The 22682-nt window shown below is 35.4% G+C and overlaps 1 protein-coding gene across 2 annotated transcripts in view; it reads left to right on the forward strand.

Annotated features, from left to right (window-relative positions):
* LOC149961976 (zwei Ig domain protein zig-8-like) overlaps positions 1-22682 on the forward strand; it is a 304615-nt gene that overhangs the window by 224818 nt on the left and 57115 nt on the right. Inside the window, exons 2-4 of one of the 2 annotated variants that reach the window (XM_090177840.1) lie at positions 3906-4168; positions 5615-5825; positions 9183-9479. In XM_090177840.1, the coding sequence (XP_090033966.1) occupies positions 3906-4168; positions 5615-5825; positions 9183-9479 (771 nt within the window). The remainder of the gene's footprint in view (positions 1-3905; positions 4169-5614; positions 5826-9182; positions 9480-22682) is intronic. The other variant, XM_090177845.1, reaches the window with a different exon arrangement.

The following is a 22682-nucleotide window of genomic DNA, read 5'->3' on the forward strand; positions in this document are numbered from 1 at the left end:
ATTAACGATTTAAACCAGAGATTTAATTAAGGATTTACACCAGATATTTAATTAACGATTTAAACCGCCGATTTAATTAACGATTTAAACCACCGATTAAATCAACCATTTAAACCATTAATAAAATTAACTATTTAAACCACAGATTTTATTAACCATTTTAACCATAGATTTAAATAAAGATTTAATTCACGATTTAAATAAAGATTTAATTCACGATTTAAATAAAGATTTAATTCACGATTTAAATAAATATTTAATTCACGATTTAAATAAATATTTAATTCACTATTTAAATTGACTTTTTAAAAACTATCATTAATTGAAATCATCTATTGTACTTAAATATATTTAAGAAGTGTCTAGAATTGTCAATTAAAACTAAACTAAACTAAACTTAGCTTTTAAAAAGTAATTAAATTTAATCAAAGCTAATTTAAATTTTAGATAACGTTACCTTTGCACTCAAATTATTAATAAATTTCTGAAGACAAAAGGATTAAACGTTAAATAAATATAAAAATAAAAAATCAATTAAAAGCAAAAAAAACCCCTCCATATTTTATTTTTTAAAAAAGGAAGCGGTTTCTGAATTTTAAAAGACGCTTCGACATAAAATATGTATTTTTATATTCTATGAATATTTCTAAAATTCCTCCAAATTAACTTACAATTTTACTTGAAAATACAAATTTGTAAAAATATTCGAAATATCTTTCTAGGACATCAGGTAACATTTCGGGAATTTTATTCAATTGGATTTTCCAGAAACATTTCTCTTCGTAGCTTTTGTAATATGAGTTTAGTTTAAGTTGCAGATAATATTTTAAATTTAAATTCTAATTACACCATGCAAATGATCGCCAGATCACTCAATGTTATGGAAATTTTAACCGCTTTTACAGTTTCGTGGTAATACCATTCTAAATCTGTTTTCCTAAATATAATTATAATTAATTACTACATTTTACTAATCTCACTCCAAAGTAATTAAATAGCGCGTCTTTAAATTAATGGAAAATGCGCAAACTTAATTTTATTTTAAATTATTATTGATATTTATGTCGTTAGATGGCACCCGAAATTACGGTCATAATTTGATACAAAAGATTATAATTTAAAAAAGAAATTTTGGACAATTTTGGTCGGATTTTTGCCCATCAATCTGGTAAAATACACTTAAGATTATGAACCTTAATTAAAGAACTCCATCTACATTTTAAGCGATGTACTAAACTACTAAGCATTTTATACTCTCGCGAAGCCACGCAATCTGGGTCCCATTTTAATTTATCTCATTAATTTAAATCATTAAGTTAACGAGATATTTTCCAAGCTGATTGCCTTTTTGCCAAACAACGAGTTCATTTCGCGTCAGTTTGAAATGTCAGTGGAAGACAAGGAGTGGTTACCCTTTAAAAGCGCTTTTAGTAGTACAACGCTTTGTCAGTGGGATTTCCATCCAAACCTAACAATGGGTACCTAACCGTCCTACCTTTAACAATACTGTCTGGTTCCGCTGACCTATAATTTCTTTAATCCTAGAACCCCCATATCGTTTTTAAAACATTTTTTCCCGCTGCCTTAAGTTGTTCCACATAAATGATCTTAACTCGGTTGCCATGACGACGCCGTCATTACGACATTCTAAGAGTTTTCTCGGTGTCCTTTTTTTTCCCATAGAAATTTCTAAGGCTTAGCCGTAGCCGAGGATTTCTTTAAAACCGTTATGGTCAATTTAGGGTGGAGTTGAGCGAGCTTGAAAGGATGGCTGGACAGTTTTGATTGACACGGCTTTGACTGGCTTAATGGCCATAAGGCTTATTTCGTTGCTTTTTTCAGGTTTTTGGTTTCTTTAATATTTTGGGAAGATTGAGTTTGGAAGATGTTATATTTTATTTCTATAGCATAACTAACGGCGTTTTTAATCTATCATATAAGCTGTTGCTACTAATATTTTATACCGTATATCTATTCTTCGTTTCAACTATAGCTACCGATCTCTTTAACTGATCGTTTCAACCATAGCTACCGATCTCTTTAACTGATCCTTTCAATCGTAGCTACCGATCTCTTTAACTGATCGTTTCAACCATAGCTACCGATCTCTTTAACTGATCGTTTCAACCATAGCTACCGATCTCTTTAACTGATCGTTTCAACCATAGCTACCGATCTCTTTAACTGATCATTTCAATCGTAGCTACTGTACTTTTGAACGGTAGTTCCTTATATTTTTAGCCCTATCGACCGATTTTCTCAGCCCTATCTACACATTTTATTGAACCGTATCTAGTAGTTATTGATAATTTAAACTGTACCTACTGATATTTTCAAACCGTGGCTACTGAGCTTTTCAAGTGGAATTCCTTATCTTTTCTATACTATTTACCGATTTTTTCAACCTTATATATCGATCTTTTCAACCGTAGCTACTGATAATTTCCACCGTGTCAACCGATTTTTAAACCATAGCTAGTGGACTTTACAACTGTAGTTCTTTATTTTTTTCAAACCTATCAACCGATTTTCTCAGTTATATCTACCATTTTTTTTAACCGTATCTAGCGATCTTTTCAACCGTTGTTATTGACATTTTAAACTGTAGTAGCTATTGATATTTTAAACCGTAGCTATTGATATTTTAAATTGTAGCTATTGCTATTTTAAATTGTAGCTATTGATATTTTAAACTGTAGCTATTTATATTTAAAACTGTAGCTATTGATATTTTAAACTGTAGCTATTGAGATTTTAAACTGAGCTATTGATATTTTAAACTGTAGCTATTTATATTTAAAACTGTAGCTATTGATATTTTAAACTGTAGCTATTGAGATTTTAAACTGAGCTATTGATATTTTAAACTGTAGCTATTGATATTTTCAAACCGTAGCTATTGATATTTTAAACTGTAGCTATTGATATTTCAAACCGTAGCTACTGGTCTTTTAAACTGTAGCTATTGATATTTTAAACTGTAGCTATTGATATTTTAAACCGTAGCTATTGATATTTTAAATTGTAGCTATTGATATTTTAAATTGTAGCTATTGATATTTTAAACTGTAGCTATTTATATTTTAAACCGTAGCTATTGATATTTAAAACTGTAGCTATTGATATTTTCAACTGTAGCTATTGATATTTTAAATTGTAGCTATTAATATTTTAAACCGTAGCTACTGGTCTTTTAAACTGTAGCTATTGATATTTTCAAACCGTAGCTATTGATATTTTAAACTGTAGCTATTGATATTTCAAACCGTAGCTACTGGTCTTTTAAACTGTAGCTATTGATATTTTAAACTGTAGCTATTGATATTTTAAACCGTAGCTATTGATATTTTAAATTGTAGCTATTGATATTTCAAACTGTAGCTATTTATATTTTAAACCGTAGCTATTGATATTTAAAACTGTAGCTATTGATATTTTAAATTGTAGCTATTGATATTTTAAACCGTAGCTATTGATATTTTAAACTGTAGCTATTGATATTTTTAAACCGTAGCTACTGGTCTTTTAAATTGTAGCTCCTTATCCTTTCAACCCTATCTACCGTTTTTCCCAACCTTATCTATCGACGTTTTCAACCGTAGCTACTGATAATTTCAACAGTAGCAAGTTTACGATATTTTAAACCATAGCTAGTGGACGTTTCAACTATAGTTCCTTATTTTTTCAACCCTATTAACCGATTATTTCAACCTTATCTACTCATCATTTCAACCGTACTTATCCATCTTTCGACCATAATTATCGATATGTTAATAGCTATCGTTCATAATCAACATTTAATCTAACGATTCGGGATAATCAAACCAATTTGCAGACAATTTTTAAGATGAATGATTTTGATTAATTTTACTGATGGTATATTTTTGTGGTGTTTGTGTTCGCAGGCATCTGGTTGGAAGTGCTTCTGCAGCCCCCTCGACACGTACACACGCCAGGGACGGCGGTCAGACACGACCGGACACAGCGGCTGGGCAGCGGCGGCGTGTCCGCGTCTCAGAAACTGCCTCCCCCCGCGTTCATCCTGTCCAGTAGGAGCCGGACGCAAGGAGACATTGAGCCTCTGACCAGGAGGAACGTCACGACGCAGGTTGGACAGACGGTGTATCTCAGATGTCTTGTCGAAGGCATCGAAGATCCGACGGTACCGGTAGCCTGTCCCTATTTTACTACTAACACCGTAGCAGTTCGTAGCATGCTCTTCGTACCAGCGGTTCTCCTACTAATACGCATGACTGCCTTTTAGAATGCTTCCACTCGCCAGATTTGGTAATGAATCATAGGTGACGTCATGTGACGTCGAGGTGGGAATACTCTCCCCTTTCCGTAAATACTTGTAGAGGCGGAAATACTCAATATAGTATTTAAAAAACCTTAAATTTATTTTATTTATTGTGAGATAATTTTCTTTACTTTTAGATGGAAATTTTATATTTATATTAAGCAACTTTGTCTTTTATTGTTTTCTGGTTTTTACCTCTCCGAGGGGACTTTGTACCCTAGGAGGGGTTATACAACCACCGTGTCTGTTTGTCTGTCTGTGGGTGGGTCTGTCTGTCTGTGGGTCTGTCTGTCGCATTTTCGGGGCAAAGGGTAATCACTGCGTACCCAGTTTCTTAGAATCAGGGAAAAGGTTTTTCCAAAAGCGCCCTCTTTTTGTCATTGGGTGTAGTATAATTTTTTAATCGGCCGGGATTCGAACCCGAGCCCTCTTGAACGACAGGTGAGCGTTTTACCGCAGAACCACGGATACAGTTACGCTTCACTGAAAATTAAAAACTCTTCCGAGGAGAGGTAACTTGTTTTAGGTTGATTTAGAAACCGTTTAAAACACTTTTATTAGAGAGTTTCAGCAAACCCATTTCTAGGCGTTTACGCGAACGTCTGCAACGTTCATTAGATTGATAGATATTCGCGTAAACGCCTATTTTCAATAATAAATTTTTGTCTAAGGCCGTTTCGAGGGGTTGACCACTATCCATAATCGGTGTACAAGCCCGTAGCTTTGACTGTACCAAAGTTATTACGTAATCGATTACAGATTTAGCACTATTAAAGGCTGTACTCGACGAGGTTTTGGTGGCGGAGTGGTTTGATCCCAGCTTGTTGCACTTGGTGCAAAACTCGGAACAACTCCTTCCGCGGTGAGTTCCTCACTGGTTTAAGGGGGGTTTTCCCCGAGCTCTTCGGTTTCCCCTTTCCATAAAAACTTGTTGAGGATAAGGGTAACAGTCAGTGTAGGGAGCTGTTGGCTCACGCGGCATGAAGGGCTTTGTAACCCTGTTTAAGGCATTATCAGTTCTTAGATGACTTGGGCCTAGCTGATTATTATTATTATTAATCGGTGTACGGAATTTAAGGAAGTGGTTAGCCCCTCGGGTCATTTTGATTTCCGGATTAAGAAAAGACAAGGTTACGTAAACGCGTGTCTGGTTGAGTTATTGAGAATCTCTGGTACGCGAGCCAATTTCTGACCATCTATGGTGGGTGTAATATTAGCGGAAGTTGCATCCTCCATAGAAGTTCGAAACATTGGCTTCCAAATCCGTCTGTTTTCCTTACCTTAAGCCTTTGTGTGGTTGTTGTCTCTTGGCAGGTGTCCTGGGTGCGTCTTCGTGATTTCCACCTGTTGACGGTGAAATTAGTGACTTACACGAGTGAAGAGAACTTCACGCCCGTGCATCTGCAACATTCCAAAGATTGGGCCCTTCAAATCAAATACACGCAGAAGAAGGACGAAGGCTATTATGAGTGCCAAGTCAACACTAATCCCGTTATCGTACATCACGTCTACCTGAGGGTCCTAGGTCAGTCTCGCAGCCTATCTTAACATCGTCTTCTACCACCAGAAGTATATAACACAACCGTTACGAGAGAAGTACCCCTTTTCCTTTCCTGCTAATATTATTAGCTTGGAACATGCATCCAGCTTGGAGCAACGAACACAGCATCCCACACAAGGAGAACGCAACCCGTCGAAAGTCGTGCATTTTCTTGTGTACAGTTTTTATTGGTTAGACCATAAGTTTTTAATATTGTTCCATAAGTTTGTCACTTTGGGGAATTTTTTACTGAGAGCTAGTCATCACAAGAAGAAAATCTCCCCCTAGCGAGCCGCTGTCAAAGGCTACGAGTGACGCGGGAGTGAGCGGACGCAAAACGGTGACGAAGTCCGTAAAGGAGTCTGTCTTGTGAATAGCTCCCAGTAAAACTTTTACATGTGAAGAATAGGAAGTGTCACACTTATGTAAAAATATTATACACTTATGGTTAGACGCATTATCGTCTGCTGCCGTCGGAAGGGGAAAATTTGGAAATTGTCTCCCCCCCCCCCTGCTCTAGTATTACCGTGACAACAAATTACACTAGTATTTCAAAAATACAATAGAATTTTTAGAACAGCCAAGTACACTAGTATTTCTAGGACGGCCAATTACACCAGGATTTCTAGGATAAAAAATTGCACTACTATTTCAAAAATACTAAAATGCTCTAGCTACAGCAGTGTTTCAAAAGTAATTTTAGTAAATTTTTCAATAGTACCTATTCACGTAAATCTTTCAATAGTAACTATTTACGTAAATATTTCAATAGTACCTATTTTCGGAAATATTTCCATAGTACCTATTTACGTAAATATTTAAATATTACTTATTTACGTCAACATTTCAATAGTACCTATTTACGTCAATATTTCAATAGTACCTATTTACGTCAATATTTAAATATTTCCAATTTACGTCAATATTTCAATAGTACCTATTTACGTAAACATTTCCATAGTACCTATTTACGTCAATATTTAAATAGTACCTATTTACGTCAATATTTAAATATTTCCAATTTACGTCAATATTTCAATAGTACCTATTTACGTCAACATTTAAATATTACTTATTTACGTCAACATTTCAATAGTACCTATTTACGTCAATATTTCAATAGTACCTATTTACGTCAATATTTAAATATTTCCAATTTACGTCAATATTTAAATATTTCCAATTTACGTAAATATTTCCATAGTACCTATTTACGTTAATATTTAAATAGTACCTATTTACGTCAATATTTAAATATTTCCAATTTACGTCAATATTTCAATAGTATCTATTTACGGAAATCTTTAAATAGTATCTATTTACGGAAATCTTTAAATAGTATCTATTTACGGAAATCTTTAAATGGTATCTATTTACGGAAATCTTTAAATAGTATCTATTTACTGAAATATTTCAGTAGTGCGTATTTACTTCAGTGTTCCAACAGCAGCAGTTCACTTGTACCCATTTTTTTCGTTGTCCTAAAGCCAAGTTTTCTAGTTTTAATTAAATTTCCAAAAGTATTATTGGTACTACCAGCTTACGTGAATGACTTAAATTAGAAATGAGTTCGAAGGCGAAGAAAACAATTTACTCGGACCCTTAACTGAAAAAAATAACATCTTTTCCTCGAAAGCTATTGTTTTGGCCCCAAAATAATTATCGTCGTAACTAAAGAATTTGAAATATTTCAATTTGGGAAAAACAGATGGCGTACTGGTCGTTACCCCTTAGGACTAAGGCTTAAAGAAATTCCCCCAAAGGAAGAAAAAATTCTTTCCCAATTTAAAGGAAAAGAAAAAGAAACATTGGCGCGGATAAAGAAGTGAAAAAATAATCAAATACCCAATGGAAATAACACTTTAAATTGACTAGGGTAGGTTTTTTTTAGTACCTTTTGAAATGCAAATTAGTTTTATTTGAAGGTCTTAAGCCTTGGCGCCGTATTCGAATGGGGTGCATTTTTGAAAGTCGAACCGCTGAATCTATGAATATGTGCCAGGCTTTTATCATAAAGTAATTTAATCTAATAACGCATAAATTATTTAAGTTATAAATAAAGCATTTGTTGCGAATGCAAATTGCCTTTGGACGGATTGTGTTACTGGGTTTTGTTTAGGCTCTAATTTATTTTATGGAGTTATCAAATTATAGCTTATACAGTTTTTGCGTTAGACTTTAAAGGCAATTATATCTTACGCATTTTATGTACAAACTTCAATATTTTTTCAAAAATCTACGACCCATAAACAAACATTCGTTTTTTATTTGTTAAATATCCCTAGGAACTCACAATCACCATAAATTAAGGAGATTTTTTTACCACTGTGTAATCAAAATGATTAAATTGCCGGTATGAAAATATAATTTATCAAAGTTTTTCCGAGGGGATTCCTTTGGCCTGTACACCACAAAAAACGCCAAACGTCGAGCTAATTCATCAGCCCTTTGTTTAAACAAATAGTTGGAGTTGGTTGTCCTTTTTGTGAACCCTGACATACAGGTCATATATCTGATACTCTTTGTTTTATTAGGAATCCGCCTTAGATATTTTTGCCTTTTTTGCGAGCATTCATCGTGGGCTTAATGGAAAAATTATTCAGTTTTTAACAGCAGTTATCGTTAGCTCTTCCGTAGTTTGGGCTAATGAGAAATTTTGTCTGCTCGAAGTCTTACGGCAAGAACGTTTTATTATTTATTCAACTATGTTTTATCGTTTTTACCAAGTTTATTAATGGTCTTCAAATATAATATCTTCTAGAGATAAGGTTAACGCGATCAGAAAAATATTTCATTTAGTTTTATTTAGTTTTGCACCTGTTATAAGGTTTACACGGTCTAACGAGAGGGGTTACTTTACATAATTATATTTTCAGACAAAGTAGTTTTTTCTCTAGAGCGATCTATAGTAGATGACCTTCAAAACGGTGATCTAGACCTTCAAAATGTTTATCTCGATAAAACACTAAAATATTATAATGAAAAATTACTATTATACACAAAGTTAAATTGACCTTGAAAATGGCGAACTCGAAATTCAAAATGGCGTTCTTTTAAATTGGACTTTTAAACATCGCTTATTTAGGCTATATTTGATATTAATATCATTATAACCATTAAGACTGTCATGCGATGCCCTTTTGTTTGAGTACTTACACGGTATGATTTAACATAAATTAAAAGTTAGGTATTGGTGCGCCATCTATTTATCAAATAATTAATTTAATTACATTTTAATATAGGTTGTGGGTATTCATTTTAAAGGTCGTAGTTATCTTATATTGAATATTGACATAATATCAGTGTATAACCTTAACAATTTTTAATTTTACCCCCTCGCAGAACCCAAAGCTAAAATAGTGGGTGGAACTGATTACTACGTGGAAGGCGGAAGCGCTCTGAACCTGACGTGTATAATTGAGCATAGTCCCGAACCGCCGGCCTTCGTTTTCTGGTACCACGGTGACCGTATGATCAACTTTGACCCCGAGAAGGGTGAGATCAACGTACGCAAGGCACCCGGCGATTCGGCCATCAGTCGACTCTACCTGGTCAACGCTCAGCCTCAAGACTCCGGCAACTACACTTGCTGCCCGTCAAACGCTGCCGCTACCAGCATCATGGTGCACGTCGTCAAAGGTACAGCTTTTTATATACTCTTTTTCATCTCACACCCTTTTATTTTTGTTCTTTACTTTTGGAGGGAAACGTTATGATTCCAAGACTTACGTTGTAGTAGGTGTAAAGAACATTTTATGTATAACATATTTCGTTTTTATCAAATACGATTCCATTTTCTAATTTCAACGCCATCTATTGATTCATTAATTAATTCATTAAAAATTACCCTAATTTGTTTAAAATAATATCTACAGATTGTGCTATAATACTAACGTTACAAAATCCTAAAGGGAATTTATTCAATGGGCAACCGTTTTGCCATGGCAACGAAAAATGTTTTTGACTACATACAATGGAAATTTTCCCATTGCAAATAACACGGGATTTTGACCTCAAATTGATCAAAAGTTGATCAATTTTGATGTTTTTTTTGTCCATTTTTATCTATTTTTTCTATTTTTGGCATTTTCCAAATTTTGAAATTTGTTCAAATTTCTCACAGGGGGTCCAAGGAATCGGTCAGAATCCCATGTTATTTCCAATGGGAAAATTTAATATTTTGTGTTGTCAAAAACATTTTTCGTTGCCATGTTAAAACAGTTGCCCATTGAATAAATTCCCTTTAGGATTTTTCAAGTTACACGAAGGTCTACCAATCCTCCGATTTTGAACAAAATCGGTGGGTTACACTTCGGGATGTCTCCTTGTAAGTTGGGGTGGCGCAGTGGTTAGCACTTTCACCTCGCAGCCAGAGGAGACGAGTTCGTTACCAGCTTGTGGCATTGGGTGAAAACTCGGAACAACTCCTTCAGTAAGTTTTCTCCCCACTGGTTAAAATAAATTATCATATAAGTTCTTTGGTTCCCGTTTCCGTAAAAACTTGTTAAAATTAATAGTTAGTGTAGGAGTTTTTAACTCGCGTGGAATAAAGGGCTTGCCACCACCCTCCTTCGCAATATAACCCGGCCACCTGGTATAAAGGCATTAAAAAGACGCTAGCTGACTCGGGCCTAAGGTGGTGCCTTGGGTATTAGCCTAGCTGATTTTTTTTAATATAATTATTACTTACGTGAAAGGCAAAATAACAAACGGAATAGATTAAAACATGGATAGTAGATTTTAGAGGATCGTTAAAAAGCCTGGTTTTTAGCCCCCGTAAACCAATCACTCTAAGGGAGTCGTCCAAGGTTATTTGAAAAAAAAACAAGTATCGCTAAAAGTGGACGATACTGTTCGAAAAAAGAAAAAAGATAAACACGGAGTACATTTTTACTCCAAAAGCGATTTTTTCATGTTTTTATAGATTAAATATGATATACTAAATATCAGTTGAAAGTTTTTATTGAATTAAAAAACCAAAATTAAAAGTTACTTAAATATAAAGCGCAAAATATTACGTAACAATATCAACCGCATTAGATTGCCATTTTGAAATTTTAGGATCACGTGGTACAAAGGCCCTTGCAAGGCTCCCTCGGAGTCTCTCGAGCTGATTGATACTGGGGGAGGAATAAAATGCACTGTGGAAGGGTATCAAAACCTGTCCTCTTAATTTACTGTACATGGTTAAAATGCAACATTTTGTACGACAAAATTGGCGAATATTTCTTAATTTTGTACATTTTTTATTAAACCAAGTTTTTCGAATGATAATAGTCGATAAATCTAACATAATAGAGCAGTGCCAAGATAAACACATATCTCTACTCAAAGTTGACAAAGTATTGTCCAAGTTTCGCTGAACAATAGCCGTCTATTAAAGGGTAAAAACCCCGAAATTTATCGTCCAATAAAAAGAGAAGCCCAAGAGAAAAGCTGGCTCCGGATTAGAGAAGATTGCGTCATTTTTGGAATATAAAGGAATCGAAACCCTTAAAGTTATCGCTGACAGCGCCTGTCAGCTTTCAAAAGCGAACCTTCCCTCCACCCCTGCTAGTTTATGGTAAAAGTTTGAAAGACGGTAAAGGCTACGCGCTGTAATCTGTATGGCGCGAGCTTTATAAGGTTTAAACTTTTTCAGACCTTCATATCTCTAAATGCAGTGTATCAAAACAAAATATTAGGTAACTCATTAACCGTTAAGTTTTATTAAGCAAAATATTTTTTTTGGTTACAAGCTTTTTTATTTTTCTAAAAAAATTAAAACTTAACTCAGAACTATGAAAAAAACTAGTTGAAACTTGATATAAACTCTACGGGAGGAGATGATTGCAAAAATGAAATAAAAAATAAAAAGTTCAACATTATTTTTGGGGTCTCTTGTGGGTCCGTTCCCTGGCTACGCCACTGTATCACTATTAACTTTGCGTATAAATTTTTTCCTCATTTAAATAATGTCTTACCATACGTTACGATAAAAACTATCCTAGAGTAATAACATGTTTAAAACTTCTTAAAAATGTTTAACACAAAAAATTATTTTTTTAAAATGGCGATAGGTTTAATTTAAATGAGAAATTAATGTTAAAAATAATATGAAAAAGTATAAAAAATATTTTGTGCACTCTAGGTTATGTTAATTTATTTATTGATTTTGTGTGGTTTTGATATTATTTAAATAGAATCTAAGTAGAGTAGCTACTTTCAATTCGTGACCGAAAACTATCGCTACGCCCCCTTTGGTTCGCCATTGAAACCTAGATATTCTTAGTTATTCTTCGTCGTTGTTTGTAAATTTGACTTTATAAATTATGAAACTTCCGTATTAATATAATTTTGGCATCGTTTGCGAAGATTTTGATAATTTTATTTAAGAGAAAACGTACTTATAACTTTTTAATTTGTCTATATCAGACGCTAGATCATAGGCACTACCTCTGAGAAGCTATAACGCCGTTAAGCCACCTGGACTAGAATTTACTAGAATAACAGTAATTTCGATTTGGGTACATTTGTTCGAATTTCATTCGTCCGAACGGTGGTACTAATGTCCGAATGATCATTTGACCGAATGTCCGAAAACGTATTTCATTTGCCTGAAAAATTTATCACAACTTTTGTTGGTGATTTAGTCGTTCAATTTATGATAACTTTACTGGCGAATTTCATTTGTTCGAATAATCTTTTGTCCGTTTTTTCGAACATTAGGAATTGGTTGTTTTTTTTTTAATTGTTAATATAAGAAAATAGTAACATTAACGTGAACCTAACCTAACCTAAAATATGCACAACATTCAACTCAATTCCCACTTACTATATCGGCCAAAGGAAAAATGGACATAATGGGATAAAATTATTAGACATTATAATGCTTATATCCGTTTATTATTGAAATATTTTACATTTCATTTGATTTTTAATTTAACCAAAAAAAACAGCAATAAGAAATACTAATTAAGCGACAGAAATCGGACAAGTGCTGCTACCGATTCGGACGAATGAAACAAAGAAGTTGTCCAATTCGAACAATTGAAACATTTGTTATTTCGGCGGTTCGGACGAATGAAATTCGAACATTTGTTCCACCGTTCGGACGATGGAAATTCGAACAAATGTACCTACCCCGTAATTTCAAGTGTAGAGGAGATAAACCCTGGTCTTTTATCGGGAAAATATTATATATAGCCTCACGGTCATTTCAACTGGCGAATAATAGACATCCGTATTATAATTTATAATAAAGCCGAATATAACTAAATAAAAAATACTGATTATTGTTAAAATTTTTAAAAAAATCAACGATTGATCTTTGATATTTCTGATTTCATTGTTACGTTATAGTTGGATATTTAAATCGTAAGATATTCATACTATCAGAAGGATATAATATCTTAACGGCAATAGTTAGTGTAGGGAGCTGTTGGCTTGCAGGGCTTGCCACCACCCTCCTACGCATTGTAACCCGGCCACCTGAATTAAAGGCTTTAAAAGTCGCTCGATGACTTAGGGCTAAGGTGGTGCCTTGGGTATTAGCCTAGCTGATAATTATTTATTTATTTATTTGTATCTATTTGAGCCAGAAAAACGAAACGTGTACCTTAGGGAGCGAATTATTCGGATAAAAGAACATACAAATTGCATTGCATGATGACATTTACTTGTTTATATTATAAATATATTCACTTTATGACGTATATCACCAGTAATATTTTTAATAGTTGATTTTATAAAATAACAAGTTGGCAAGCCAAAATATACCTCTCCTCGGAAGAATTGTCCCTAGTGGTATTAATTTCTCGAGATAACCCTTAAAGATATATCTCCGCAATTTAGAGTTATTTGTTAAAAATATTAACCCATTTCTATCCCGCCCGGTATAAAATTTTTATTATAATTAAAATAATTGAGACGAAACGACCAATTTTAATTTATTCAGAATATCATAAGTTAAGTAGTTACAACAGTAAGTTAGACGTACTATAACAATGCACAATTGAATTAAACCCTTTTACAGAACAAGTTTATCAGTTAAATATAATACGAAGCAAATTTTAATGAAAGAAATATCTACAGAGGCTTTTTGGAATTACTCGCTTACGAAATACTTGCCGCATCTTTAACGCTCATTTTATTTCAACACTCGCCCTTGATGAAGATACCGTAGATATCTGGTAGTGGACGACTCGTTCACTTCCTGTTGACGTTGTGACGCATACCACATGAAAAAGACCAATGCCGTCCAATTTCCAATATCATATAATGACTCGCACACCCAAGAAATCATTGACTGCGTTAGAAATCGTAGATATCCAAATATCCACACCAAATGTATTTACAAGAAGCAAAAACCTTACCATCAACAAAGCACAGAGAGCCACTTGACTAACCGCCACCTCTTAAAGCAATTAACGTTAAATTATCTCCTTTGAATTAACAGAACTATATATAGGTCGTTAAGAAAGTGGACCACCCACAGGGTCTACCCTTTAACCCTCTAATCTCGGCTGACTGCGCTAAAACAAGATTTAACCTTTAAAAAATACCAGATTAGGCCTTCATAAATTCATTAATAAAAAAGACTTTATTACCTATTATGCTTACGATGCCTGTCTTAATTTCAGTGAATCTAAGCAGCTATCGGTGGTTCTGTGGTAGAGCGCTCGACTGCCAAGCCGAATGGTCTGGGTTCGAAACCTGGGTGGCGCATTTGTTTTTAATCAATAGAGAAACGCTAAATTAGAATTTCTTCGATTAAATAATTTCAATTTCAATTCTATTTCAATTAAACCAAAATTTCGTACTCTATTAAATACGCTTCCGACAAAGCTGAAGGTCTAATTTTCAATAAGGCGTAACAAGTGTCGGTGGTTCTGTGGTAGAACGTCAGCCTGTCAATCAGGAGGTCTCGGGTTCAAATCCCGCCCGATGCGATCGCAAATTGATACTAAGACGAATACCGTGTACAACTGGTGGAAACCCTGCCATTGGACGTTGAGAGGTAGCATTACACTCAGCACTCGGTCCGTCCCAAAGTCATTAAGAAGAAGTTGGAGAGAAAACGCCCATATAAACACAACAGACTCAACATGCACATCCATCAGAACACAAACACAACAAATTCAACACTGACAACCTACGCATAAACATTACAAAAACCGTAATACACCAAACCGTCACGACGGTGAGCGAAAAAACACCATCCAAACCAAACCGCAAAAGCATCCGTTAACGCTCACCGTCACACGGTGGTTTTGCCAACCCTTTGAGAAACTGCGTACGCAGTGATTACACTTTGCACCGAAAATGCGAACGCGTTCGCAGTCCTGACAGACAGACAGACCCACCCACAGACCCACCCACAGACCCACCCACAGACCCACCCACAGACCCACCCACAGACCCACCCACAGACCCACCCACAGACCCACCCACAGACCCACCCACAGACAGACACGGTCGTTGTATAACCCCTCCGAGGGGACTTTGTCCCCTCGGAGAGGTAAAAAGTGATCTTGCCCATCTTATTTAAATTACGTTACAAGACCCAGTTTTATTAGTACATTCTTTGCAAGAGCGATTTGCACGAGCGCCAGAAAAAATCTCTGACGTAAGAGCCACATTTAAACAAGAAGGCCACGTTACTATATAAAAAGAACTATTCGCTACCTGAGAGCAAATGTCAAGTAAGTCGAGATACGTGGCTATTGAAAGAAATTCAAAATAAGAATCGTGGAGTGTTTTTAAATTAAAGTGACTCAGTACAAAATTTTCAATATATATTTTAACTCAATTTTTATCAATTTTCATTATTAGATTATCATTGTTATTATGCTAGATTTCGAACTTAAAGGGGAACGGCCCATTAAAATCTAAATTTATGGCGAAAACCGCATCAAAAAATATTGAGTGGTTAATTTTGAATAAAATAAAGAAATTTCGGGAAATCTAAAAGCCCGCGTGCACCGCGACACCTAGTGAGAAGTAGCTGTTGAAGACGCGAAAAATTTGTTTTGCACGCGCAGCGCGTTCCAGTTATAAGAGACCTTAGCCTAAATTGCGCGATTTTCAAAGTTAGGATAGTTCGCAAATCGCTCATACGGGGTTAGGGGCGCTGGCGGCAGCCCCTAAGATGGCGGCGAAAATCCAAACCCAAATACTTGGCATTATTTTTCGTTTCATCTTTTTGGGCCAAAAGCTATTTTTTCAAGACAAAAAAGGTACGTGTTAGTATATTGAACGTCTTGTTAATCTTTTGATACGGAAATAAGGCCATATTTGGAAAAGCTTGGCCGTTCCTCTTTAAAACTGGTTTTTCACAAATAGGGCTTTTCAGACTTGCTTGACTCTTGCTCTAAGGTATATATTCTCAATCAATTTTTAAAAAATCAGCGGTATATGGAAATACTTCCCTCGTCAAAGTTACGTTATATACTTCTGATATGATCAATTTCCGTTCTTATTAATTCAATTTCCATAAGTGTACTTCCAATTGGCACGCCAGAGATTAAAATCGGGGGTCCCTCCTAAGGCAATTTCATTTTAAACAAAAGGTTTCTCGTATCAATATTGGAAAGGAAATTGGGTGCCCCTTCACAAACTTCAAACAAATCACGAACGAAATTCAGCGCAAATATCGAAAGAGGGGGCTCAATTTTGACCTTTTCTCAAAAGCGGAAAAGTTTATTTCCGTTTTTCGATTAAAGATGAAATGGATTGGTAGCGAAAAATAGGAAAAATTCGAAGTTCTCCGGAATAAATACATATACATTTTTGAAGCCCGACTAGAAATATATTTTTCCGATGCCCCTCGACCCCCCCCCCCCTCCTCCTCGTTGGAATATTTTTGCGATCCGGAGAAAAACCTATTTTAACGTAATCAGAAGCCTTCGCTTGTCAGTTTGCCCAGAACGCCCGATAGACGGCTGCTCCGATATACACCGGCAACGAAAAAAAATTTGTGTTTTCGTTTGTGCAGGAATTTTCCGAAACGTTTGATTTTGAAAATCTCTATTTCTGCTATTTTTAATTTTTCCTATGTGGAAATTGTTTGGCAGATATCTCTAGTGTTGTTTATTTCTCTAACTCGATTGTCATCATTTCCAGTCCAGTAGAATATGGTTCAAAATTGTTTGGCATCATTTCCAGTCCAGTAGAATATGGTTCAAAATTGTTTGCCATCATTTCCAGTCCAGTAGAATATGGTTCACGATAATTTAAACTTGTTTACGTGAATTCTGAGAATTTTGCAAGTTGGGTTTTGTTGCTGGGAGGTATAGGACGTTGCGTTATTTGGTTTTGTTAATGTGACGTTAATGAAATACGGTGTTTGCTAGTGGTTTTTGAAACTTTTGCCAGTAGATCGATTCGCAAATTGCTTACGGACCAACAAACATTTGGAACGAATCCCTTCGAGGTTCGATTTTAAAGCTTTTATTTATAATAGATGGCGCTTATGGCTGCAAGGGTAAAAATATTCTCTGAATTATTGGGAAACAACTTTTAACACCATTCTAAGCAATGTTTTACATAAAATCTCCAAGCGAAAGCCCAACTCGGGGAAAATTCGGAATAAAAACCGAAGCAAAAATTAATATTTTTCGTGGTTTTTACATAATTGATAATTGCTCTATTTTAGACAGTTGGCGCCATCTGGTGAGATTGAGGGTATTTAATAAATTGTCCTCTAATGGCGTAGCCCCTGTGAAAGTATAATTTTTCCTTGCAAAAGAGTATAGGATCGCTCGTATATGATTATCCAAATAATGGTTTCCTCCCTGATACAAAAGCGATTTGTATTTCAAAGGGTCAAAAAATAGCCATTAATTTATTTCGATGAGCATTTCAAAGACAACCTAAGCAATAATTTTAAAACGTAGTTTATTTTCTGAATGCAATATTAAAATTCCAAGAGGTATATTTGGGCAGGGTAACAAAAGTTATAAAACCATCTTTTTTGTTTAGGTTTATTTGCAAATTGGCATTTAAACGTAAGAAAAATTGTGAAATTTAGAAATTAAATTCCAATCGAAATTGCAGCTATGCCTAGAGCCTAGCGCCGCTAATTCAACGCCGCCGTTGCCGGTATTATCTCGGGCGCCGAACCGCCGCCGGCCGAGTCATTTACTTTTCAGCGTGCCGCCGACGCCGCCGCCGATATATTTTGATTCCGCCGCCGAATGGTTTTTGAGATTTTCTACGTAATTATTTTTTCCTTCTAAAACATTTTTCAATTTTTTTTTTTCCATATATTCGAAAGGGGGATAAACATTTACCACTTCTCGCCGCCGCCGCCACTGAAAAAATTAAACGCCATCGACCCAAATCAAATCGGCGCTTTGCTATAATTATACCCTAAAAATTATCATGTTTTTTATGTTATAATGAAGAAAATTATTGAAAAATGGGCTCGTTAATTAATAAGAATTCTTAAAGGTTTGCGTACAAATATTGATAAGAATTTCAACTTACTTTATTTGGTTTTAAAACCGTACAAAGATTTCGTAACGATTAAAAAAAAATAATAATAATAATCACCTATTCTAATACCCAAGGCACCACCTTAGGCCCAAGTCATCTAGCGACTTATTAGGCCTTTAAACAGGTGGCCGGGTTACATTTCGTAGGAGGGTGGTAGCAAACCCTACATGCCACGCGAGCCAACAGCTCCCTACACAAATTATTAACGTTAACTTCCGCAAGTTTTTATGGAAGAACTCGGGGGAAAACCCCTCAAACCAGTGGGGAGAGAACTTGCAAACTCAACGTGGAAGGAGTACTTCCGAGTTTTCACCCAGTGCCACAAGTTAAGATCGAGCCCGGCTCCTCTGGCTGCGAGGCGAAAGCGCTAACCACTCCGCTACCCCACGATTTTGTCTGTAAATTTTCAAATCATCAATCTATATTCTGGTAATGGGCAATATCTTCGAGAAAAGTAAATTTTGCGCGTTCGAGCGTATCCCCTTCATAACTTATACCTGGCAGACATGCGATCCAACTTCGTTTATAGACGTTGCATAAACGGCCCTTGAATGACGTTACACCACCAAGTTTCCGTAACAGCGTCCACTATCCTCGCACGCTCCGAGACTTCTAGTTCTTTATTTATGTGGTAAATTTTACAGCTCTTTCTTACCCATAGAATCAATGTATAATGTTTATGAACGATAGGAAGTGTAGTCGCGACGTAATCATTTGGAACCCTATTCGTTATCGAGACGAGCGGACTTTACCGTTTCTGATACGCGCGAACGCACCATCGGGTGGCGGTATATCCGAAAAGCATAATTTCAGGGTCTGTTGACTTTAAGCAAATTGTCGGAGATCACGCGATGGTTCGTGCCGAGACGGGCTTGCTTATTTAAATAGGACTTTTGCGTGTCGGCGTTATGACGGGGTTGACCTTTCGTGTTATGTTTTCGCCGAATCGTCTTTATAGTTATTTTGTATTGGTTATAATTTAATAATGTGGAGCTGTTTTTCCCAGTATGGATCTCGAAACTTTCTAAATCTATTTGAATGTTTTGGCTCGAGTAGTTTCCTGCGCTTTTAAAGATTTAAGAAAAAGAATCTAGATTGGATAATCGAGAATATTAAGCTTCTTGTCAGGACTATCTGCATTGTCAAGTTTATTCTCGGTACTGACTGAAATGTCAAGATTCTTGTTAAAAAATTATGAATTGTGAATATTTTTGTGTTAGGACTGTGTGAAATGTTAAGATTCTTGTCAGGAAAGTCTGAAATGTTAAGATTCTTGACAGGAAAGTCTGAAATGTTAAAATTCTTGACAGGAATGTGTGAAATGTTAAGTTTCTTGTCAGGAAAGTCTGAAATGTTAAAATTATTGTTAGGAATGTCTGAAATGTTAAGATTCTTGACAGGAAAGTCTGAAATGTTAAGATTCTTGACAGGAAAGTCTGAAATGTCAAGATTCTTGTTAAAAAATTATGAAATGTTAAGGTTCTTGTCAGGAAAGTCTGAAATGTTAAGGTTCTTATTGGGAACAAGTGGAATGTTAAGATTCTTGTTAGGAATATCTGAATCGTCAATGTTCTTGTCATGAATGTCTGAATTGATAAGTGTCTTGTCGGTGCTGCCTGAAATGTCAAGTTCCTTGTCAGCGCTGTCAGTAATTAAAAAAGTACCAACTGCATGGGAAATTTTATTAGCTTCCCAATATCTACTTATTTGTATATAGATTTGTTGAACGCTACACGATTAGAGATGAAGGTTTGTGGTTAGAACGTTTTCCAATGTTTAAGACCATTCAGGGTATTTCCCATAGATAAAGGAAACGTATATAAAGGTCTAGATAAAATATTTCAAAGGGAGTGAATACGGAGGTGACAGCTAGCAGAAACGCGTAATTTCTGCAGGCTATCCTTATAAGGCGCTATCTATCGGTAAGAAAGCTCGTGCTATCGTCGCGAGAGCCATTGTCTCCTGCTTAGAAATTATACTAAAAGTCACCAACAGATGGTGTCTAAAGACTACGGCCGGCGGAAAGGTCAAGCACTTAGTACTAAAATGATAAGAGAGCTCGCGCTCTTGGTCACGTGCCTTCCTCGGTGTCTGCTAGGTGTCAATTCCGTATTTTATATTAGGCTTAGACGCCCCGAAATTTATCTAGACCTTTATATACATTTCCACGGAACCTATTTGTACCTTCTGATCTAAATATTCAGTAATTTTGGGGAGTGTTAAAGTACTTATTCTACACTTTTTTTATCGATTTAACTTAATAAACAGTAAGAAGTTAGACCTTTTAAATTTAATTTCTGTCATTTAAAGAACCTTATTTGTTCCCATTTTTTTAAATTATTTAATATATTAACCATAAATACGGCCAGCTTAAGCTGGTTTTCGCCCTGGGGCAATAGCCCAGTGAGCGTCTTTGATGTCGCGAAACAAAGGGGAGTTGTAATACATAAAATATCATTTACGTTTTTCGGTATATTATATAGATAAATAACAATAACTCTTCGGTGCCCCTATTTGGGTACGCATAGTTTGGCCCCCTTATCAATATCAAGTATATTTAAAATCTGTATTAAATTTTTTAAAGATTTAACATTCGTTAAATATTCCAGGTGATTGGAATATCTTCGGATTGTGTTATTTTAAAGAAAATATTCCAAAACGAAATAACTAGTATCAAAATTGGTCCATGTAATGTTTTTCTTCGTTTAAGGGAATTAAATGGGTATTCAAAATAACTCAATGTAAGGAACTTTTTTATACCTTAACCACCAGTCTTAGGGATACTTCCTTTTCAATAACCCAAAAGGTATTGTACAAATTCAACATGAAAGAGTAAAATGGGTCTAAAATAAATTATTAAACCTTTTATTAGTACCTAAATGGTTTGAAATTAGAAGTCCAATTTTATAAACCTTCATTTTTACCTCCCCGAGGGCACTATGTCCCCAAGGAGGGGTTTTACAATCACCGTGTGTCTGTCTGTCGGTCTAGGCTGCGAATGCGTCCGCATTTTCGGGGCAAAGTGTAATCACTGTGTTCGCAGTTTCTTGGAATTAGGGAAAAGCTTTTGCCAAAAGAGCTTTCTTTTTGTCATTGGGTATAGTATAATTTTTTTTCAATTTTCATTAGTATCAGGCGGGATTCGAACCCGAGCCCTCCTGCACGATAGGTGATCGTTCTACCACGGATACATGTTACGCTTCACTGAAAATTAGAAACTCTTCCGAGGAGAGGTATATTTTTAATTGCCAACTTGTTAACAGTGTTCTTTTATCAACAACAAATACGTTTTTAAAAATGATTTTTGAGTCGTCCTTTATGGATGTACTATGCCTCTTACACTATAAAACCAAGAATATATTTGTGGCGGGAAATATGAGACGAAGATCCTAAACCCATTTACTTTCGTTTGCTTTAGATTTCACACAAACTATCTTCAAATAAATTTATATTTTGTGACTAAAAAGCAGGCTATAACTTTCGCTACGAAGTATATCAGGGCAGACAGATACCCGAGGTTAACGCTATTGAGACACGAATGTATTTTTGATATGACAGTGATAAACAAAGAAAACCACATAACAGAAACATATATATTTATTTTTTTAGTAAAAAATATAACAAAAATTGTAAAAATTGTATGGAATTCTAAAATAGCATATTTCTTTATCGTTGTAGAAAAGAGGGCTTGTTTGCGCAGTTGGCCACGGACTCTCGATACAATCAAATAAGGGTATACATTTTTTGCGTAAAATGGGGTTGGTCAATTCTAGAACAATATTTTCTCGCGACCAACTTTATGATATTGCGTTTTCTGCCTTTCCTCAGCTAGAAAATAAAGTTAGTGGGGCGCAATCTCGATCCTATTTGGGGACCCCAATTTCTGAGGCACAATGAAGCCACGTTCACACGTACCCTCGAAAACGTTTTGCCTCGTTTCGATCTCGCTGTGGTTCTTAGCGTTTGGAAATCTGTTTGCTCACACGTTAGATTTTCAGTGAGTTGTGAAGAAAATTGGGCACGCGTAGTATAACTACATAATAAGGATTTCGTTTAAACCATCTAATGAAAAACGAATGCAAACAGAAGATTTTTTGGTATTTAAATATGCAAAAAGGTGGAAGATTAGTTTCTTGTAAAATATTAATACAAATTTTATTAAATTAAAGAACATGGTTAGCAGAAAACCGACTCGATGACGACACGAATCGCTGCCAAAATGCTTGAGGAAGCGATTCAGTCGAAGTGATCTGCACCGCTTTGACGCCCAACGGTCACTGTTCACAGGACGGCACCCAAACGTTGCGGGAGCGCTCGCATCGTTTCAGGGGGTAGGTGTGAACGCGGCTTGAGATATTTTTTGAT

This window comes from Leiobunum rupestre, chromosome 1, assembly GCF_980474605.1.
Source record: "Leiobunum rupestre chromosome 1, qqLeiRupe1.1.hap1, whole genome shotgun sequence".
Taxonomy (NCBI): domain Eukaryota; kingdom Metazoa; phylum Arthropoda; class Arachnida; order Opiliones; family Sclerosomatidae; genus Leiobunum; species Leiobunum rupestre.